We start from the raw sequence: 7150 nt of genomic DNA on the forward strand, positions 1-7150 counted from the left end.
CCCGCAACCGCCAGTAATCTTCCTTAAATTCCAAGAGGTGTGCTCAGAGACTGCACGTTCTAAAGTTTGGTTTTGAACGCAAGGCGCATGGTGAAATATGGTACGACGGTGGTTGGTTTATTCAACAAAATCGTTCAGCTGTAGAACCCTTTCAGTGTCTAACTGCCATGTCACCCGAAGGTTGCACGAGGACTGGGATACTGCCAGGTTGCCCAAACCTAGACAGGGGAAGTCGAGAGACGGGGGTCGGGTTCGAACCACGGACCTGACTGTCAGTAGATTCGCGCTGTAACCAGTTAGGCCATCTCGCCCCTTATTCAACAGGTACAAGCTCTGTTGTTATTCAACAGAACTTAAAAGATGACGATGATCTCGTCTGTGTACACGAGATCAACAGGGTTCTCGTTGGCAACGCTTTGAACACTGGGTTTTAGAAACCTTCCAGGGCACTGCTGATGATTTCAAATGAGGATGTACAATGCTTCTCAGCTTTCCAGCATGGACTGGCTTCACTTAAAGGACAAAAATCCCCAGTATCAGTTCCTGTCATCTTTTTTCCGGTGTAATCATATCAACTGCGAAAACAAACTTCCTGTCCATACCAGCTAACAGACCAGTGGTCCCGAGTGGACAAAGAATTCCAGTATATTTCAGATTGAACAGGAGGACGAGAGCGACTGTTTGTGCACTCGAGTAAACTATGAGTCACGTGACAGAAACTCCAAGGTATAAGATAGACTAAACCACACTTGGTGAAAAGACTAGTCACCATTCAAAAGTGGGAAACTCAAAAATATCATTACCTGGGTAAGGGCAGTTTGAACGAAGTTGGAGAAGTAAACCAGTGACAAATGTAAAAAAACGATGAAGGTATTATAAGTGGAAGGGTTGTAAAGCCCTTGGAAAATGCCACACTTGCGACACAAACAGGAAGATACGGCACACTATCATTTTATCTCTTTAAAAAATCCGTTTTCCCTAGACTCATAGAAACATATAAATGTTGACTGAATGTTGCGACGGCGTATTCTAATTCAACAATCACGATAAATACCTACTATATTCACTGTATAAATAATTTGGCAATTCGAAGCCATCGTCTTTAGTATGCGGAGATTTTGCGGGACAAAGGGGAAGGGATTCTATTCAAAGCAATAGTCTTCGCATCAGATTCTAACCATCAGTTTTCTTTTTTGTGTCACCCCCCTTTTCAACGCGGTCTGTTGCAGTGGAAACTTCGTCGGAGCGAAACCATATGAAGAGGGATCCAGCGCTGATTGCAAACCGGCAGGAGGGACGGATTCTTCGAAACCGCCAGGTGAAAGCGATCAGGGAGAAGAACTGCCAACCGAAGGCGGCCAAGGAGCAGAACTACCTGGTGAAAGCGACCAAGGAGGGGCTCCACCTGATGATCAAAATGAAGTTCCGCCTCCTCAAGATACGGAACCTCCCATTGAGACTCTCCCACCTCAAGGTTCACGGCCACCCCATGGGTCACGGCCACCCCAAGGTTCACGACCACCCCATGGTTCACGACCACCCTATGGCTCACGACCACCGCAGGGTTCACGACCACCCTTTGGTTGGGGGCCACCACAAGGTGGACAGCTAACTTACAAAACGAGGCCACCACGGCCCTTGATACCATCTCGTAAACAACGACCTTCACCGGGAAATAATCAATATTGGCAAAATAGACGGCCTCCAATGGGGTTCGGAAGGAGTGGCGTTAATGAGGTCGTTGCGTAAACCTATCACCATTTTGTGAAGTAAGTTGTTCTGCTTGGTTTCTGTTGGTAACGGTTCAATATAATCGTTTCAGAATCAAAAATCTTTTTACTACCGCTGATCCTGTCAAAGTCTTCATCTTACAACGAAAGAAGCAATCGAGTTATAGCCCTTCTGATTCGAGGGCATGTTTGATTTTGCGTGAACAGGAGCAACAAAACAGTCAAAGACTACGGATGTGCACTGCCTGCTATACAGAAAGAAAAAAGCCACGTTAGTGATTGAGTTAGTCTTTCGTGGTGTCAAGTCCCATTGAATACACTGTTTTATAAAGTCACTGTGGAGTAAAATAACGAAGAAACCCAGCCTCCGCCTTGCTGACTTACATAAAGTAGTGTGGAAAATTACGGCGGGAGCCCTCGTTCGGTAGTTTCTGAACCACCTTTATCCCGAAAAATTGCAGTATGTGGACGTGCTTGAATTCTCTATGGGGGTGCAGACACTTTTGGCCAAGGAAACTGTGCAACCAAGGAAGATAGATTAGGAAGCGGTCAAAGTCACTCCAACTGAGGAACATGCCTACGAGTGGTTGGAAGGTCTTCGATGCGGAATTGGGAAATGCCAACTGAACAGTTACAGACTTTTGGACAGGGAAGCAAAACTCTCATATGCATCTTGTTTACAAAAACTGAATATCCATCTTCACCTTGAAAGCGTCTCCCCTAACTTTCCTGGATATTCATTGACTGTTGCTCAAATCCAAGCAAATGCTACAAAGTGACTCCACAAATTCCGCAATGGATCTCACTTTTCAAGAGACGCTAAGCGGATTTACAAGGAACCATAGTACTTGCATACCTCCCCTCCAGTAGTATAACAGTTACACGAGTACATACTGCAGTGTTCCGATCAATTTTCGTTTGGAGTTGTATACGAAGAACAGTTCTGTCTCCTCCAATTTAGACAACTAGAAACAATAGTGGAGTTGGGCTGATGGTGTGCGGTGAGGTTTGAAAAATAAATGTGAGAAATAAACAATAAATAAATAAAGACAATGAAATCCTGGGTATGGAAACTGCAAGAGACGAAGACAGGAATCAAATTGTTGACCTTAAGCTTTGGCGAAAAACCTGAGATTTATAAGTATGCCCTCATACAGAACAAATTGTCGACTATTGATCCGATGGCAGAGGCCCCTCTTAAGCTCACTGAACACACCGGACCCCACAAGGCTACCGAGAACTGTGGATCCCACCATTCAGTGACCAACAAAAAATTGTTCTGATACCAAAACGACTTGGAATCATGAACCAGACAGGAAGGACATTCAAGGGGCTCAGTAATTACGCTAACTGTCTTTTTAGGCGGAAGCATGGTAAACCACGCACGGGCTTCAACAATGCAGTGCCCTTCTGTTATTCAGAGGACTACCTCTCGTCCTTCCCACAGTTTATTAGGAAAACTGCCGGTCAGTAAAACACTTTTACATCAATCGGGGAGAGTGCACTACGAGAATAGGTGTCATCAGTTTTACAATTTGTGATACACCCACATCAGGAATGCATCAAACCGCTTATCGATTGTTTAGTCAGATGTCTGCACGTTAATCGATTTGCTGTGATGGTAATGGAACAATGCACTAGTTTGGGAAACGACAATGCAAAGCCCGTGTTGTCTGAGAAAGTTTGTCGAAGGTTCAGTAAATCTGTACCGCCAAACCGGGTTGTTCCGCTTTTATTACAACGCACGTACGACAGCGAGGAGGGTGATTTCTAAAGCGCATCATCCTTGGGGCAGAAACGGGCAAGTAATTTGCAAATCGAGGACGCCATTCTGCAAATCACCAGTAGCAGGAGAACATGTAGCGGCTTGAAAGAGAACAATCTTACAAAGTGAATTTGGTTTGGAAACCCATGGACCGGGTGAACATAGTCAATGATCCTTGGCATACGTGTGCCGCTTATAAAACAATTTGACCATAAACAGTGAAACACAACTCTTACCGACTCTCGATTGCAAGCCTTATGTGCATGTCTAGAAAAGAGAGGCGCCATGATGGCTAAAGGAAAATGTGTTTCATAAGGGGGAAGTTGAGTGATGTCTGTTTGTCGTGTCTGCTTACGCCCCAACCGACTGTAGCTCTCACGCTATCAAAGAAGAGTTTTATGAAACCCTGATTCGATGAGCTAGATGCTCTGATATCCATGTGGTTGCTGCATATATGAATGCAAAAGTGAACACTATAAAAGCTTTCGTCCAAGAGAATCCTCTCTCAATCCTTGAGATCCTCATTGTTTGGCGTTTGAGTGAACTTTGTGGGGCAAAAGTCTCGCTTGTCACTGGTGGCCAGAAGTGATGGGGCTCTAAAATCGTAACTACCCCCTGAAAGTAGTTGTAGCAGGAACTACTCTAAAGTGAACTGTTCTCCATCGAATACATTTCGTTGTGACTCTCTTCACAGGAATTCCTGAAATGTATTTGAAAATATCACAGTTATGGCACCTTATCTCCGTTGCGGTCTACCTCCAACATAGGCGGCACTCTTTTGTGAAGTCACGACATGTTAGCAAATTCGAATTTAGTGTCAAATAAGAACGTGAGTCTGGTGTCGAATCAGCATCATCATCATCATCATCATCATCATCGTCAACCATCATCATGACAACATCAGAGGAGAGCACTGGTACCTCACTGCAGTACAGCCATGTCAGTTTATTAAAACAAAGCCTCATCACGGAAAGAAGAAGGAAAATGGGACAGGGAGAGGGACTTGGAGTTAGCGCCACAAATAGCCGAGGGCCCTACAACTCCAAGCTCAGTCAGACAATCTGAATGTAAATGGATAGAATGGACGCCACTGACATTGGTTATTCAATATATCGTTATCTTTTCAAGCATTGTTTGCGCTTCACAGTCTTCAAATATTAGACCGATGTCGTCTGCGAATTCCAGATCGACAAGACCCTCACTCGAAGAGATCTGAACACTGTGGTTTTAGCGATAGGGAGAATGAAATTCTTGTCTCAAGCTACTGCCTGTTAAGTGAAAGGGTAGCTGTTTTCCAATATGATTCGGCGCAGCCGTGTTCCTAGATCATGTGAGAGTGAAATGCATTTTGCATCCTGAATAGCTATTCGTTGGAAAAAACCAGGAATTATGAGATGTACTAATTATCGATTTGAGTTGAATACTCGAGATTAACTGTATCCAGTAAGAGCGAATTTTACGCATCACACGTGTGGCATATATGACAAGTGTCACGGCAGTTCTTTATAAGTGCATTTTACTGCGCATTAAGCTGACAAAAACCTCGTTGCTTGCTTCAAGTTCCACATAATAGCACCGGAATAAGTGGTATAAAAGGATACTTGCCGCTGTAATTTCGCGCAATTTAGTTACAAGTAGAACATAAGGTTGACGGAACTGCACCTACCTGATGAGCCCCAAGAACGGCGAAACCGGTCGTGGGCTGTCAAAGAGTTCTCAGCAACCCTGTGAGTAGTTTCTTTTATCACCCTAATAATTTTGAATCAATTTAGTGGACTGTAAGACCTCAGTTTCTTGTCGAATCCTCATTGTGAATTCCGCTAACCTTCTCTTGATTTATTCGGTCGACTGATCGTGACTATCGATAGTTAGTAAAACTAGTAACCACAAATACCACAGAAAGTAGCCATAAACGGAGAGTTTTATCGGTTGTGATGACTACGCACAGGAAGCATTTAGTTACTGATGGTTTCTGGTGTATCTGATTGCTGTCTCTGCTCCGGCGCCTGGTGCTGAAACAAGACTCGCAATCTAGGGACACATTAGCCTTACTGCGAACAAGCGACTGAACGCGAAAAGTACAACAGTCTCGCGCTGTATATTCAGGGGGCACTGTCTGAGCTTGATTCAAAGCTGTCTCGCACTGCTTGACGTTGATCCAAGGCCGTTTCGCGCCCTTTTTTGAAGGATACTGTGTGACCATTATTCAAGGCTGTCTGACTGGCGTTCAGTGGATTTTCTCAGTAGGTCTCAGGCATTCTGGCATAATCTTCAGGAATTGGACATTCCTGACAGTTTCCTAGATTACTGGCTGGGAATATAAGTAGGCAAAAACTGTTGCTGTTCGTAAACAGCCAATTAGGCGTCGAATAATATTGTTCATTTTTGCACATCATCATCGTCACCATCGACGACAACAACAGATGAGAACATTCGCGCTCACTGCCGCAAAACCATGTCACTTTTTTAAAGAAATAAAGGTTTATAGTAGAAAAATAAAAGAGTGAAGCTGGATGGAGACCAAGTTTAGCCTTCAACAAACTTCTGAGGTGCCTCCATCTCCAACATTCAGTCATACAATCTGATATCGATTAGTTACTCGACCGTTCAGTGTCTCCAGCCGAGCACATGGAAGGTCACGTAGACCAAATTCTGGAGGGCGAACAACATTAGAGTCATTTAGACTTTTCGTAACATAATTCATTCTATTCTGCCATATTATTGTCTTCAACTTTAGGTTTACGCTTGGTATTTCAGCTTAGTTCACAAAAACTGCTGGTTTCGCAACGGTCCAGTAGAAGTGGACCATCTCAACCACATAGTCTTCTAGCCAGCTCTTGACTCGATCTATCAGCTTGACCCCCTGTTTCGACTATTTCAGTTCAGAAGCTCACACATACCGGATCGAGCAAACCTGTTGGACCATCATCAACACAGGGACAGATGGGGGTAGAAAAATCATGTAGCAATACTTTACCAAAACTTTATCTAGAGCGTAAAATCCATGAGAAAAAAATGAGCAACTGCCTTCCTTCCACGTGAGGTAGATGAATCAAGATGATGGTCATCAGTTTACGAAACACGCTCGTAGCTGAAGCCCACTCACACTTCCCCTAGGGGCATTCCAGTTCATGGAAGTTGGGTCCATTGGAATGTCCATTTGATGAGTGTATCAGTAAAAAACTAAATAAAACAGGATATAGAAGACAGCCCTTGTGTAGTCCCCTTGTTTTAAGCAGGCTCTTCAACCATTCATGGCAAACTCCAACATGACACGAATTCAAAAAACTAATAAAACAGGATATAGAAGACAGCCCTTGTGTAGTCCCCTTGTTTTAAGCAGGCTCTTCAACCATTCATGGCAAACTCCAAACTTACACGAATTCCTGGAATATAGAGCACGTGGTATATTACTTAGCTGTCTGAATATCCATCTATGTTCGAGTATACGTAGGAGAGATTTCACACCTAGGAAAGAGAAACATATAGTGGGTGCTGTGGATAGAGTTGCTCATGCGCTTGACTAACGTAAAGACATGTTCACTGAACCCCATACCAGGTCGAAATCTTACGTAGCCAACTCTGACTTGTCTCAAAGTACTGGGGAATCCATTGCAGGGTTATGACAGATGTATGACTGGGTATCCCTGGTTCT

General features: G+C 43.9%; 2 protein-coding genes across 2 annotated transcripts in view; one reads left to right on the top strand and one right to left on the bottom strand.

Moving 5' to 3' along the window:
- T265_02482 (hypothetical protein) overlaps positions 1 to 1785 on the top strand; it is a gene marked incomplete at both ends in the record, with an annotated part of 8395 nt that extends 6610 nt beyond the window's left edge. Inside the window, one exon of the mRNA XM_009166731.1 lies at positions 1230 to 1785. Coding sequence (XP_009164995.1) covers positions 1230 to 1749 — 520 coding nt within the window. The remainder of the gene's footprint in view (positions 1 to 1229) is intronic.
- Positions 1 to 7150, bottom strand: part of T265_02484 (hypothetical protein) — a gene marked incomplete at both ends in the record, with an annotated part of 52049 nt that overhangs the window by 12414 nt on the left and 32485 nt on the right. The gene's annotated exons all lie outside the window — the stretch shown is intronic.

This window comes from Opisthorchis viverrini (genome assembly GCF_000715545.1).
Source record: "Opisthorchis viverrini unplaced genomic scaffold opera_v5_30, whole genome shotgun sequence".
In the NCBI taxonomy this organism is placed as follows: Eukaryota; Metazoa; Platyhelminthes; class Trematoda; order Opisthorchiida; family Opisthorchiidae; genus Opisthorchis; species Opisthorchis viverrini.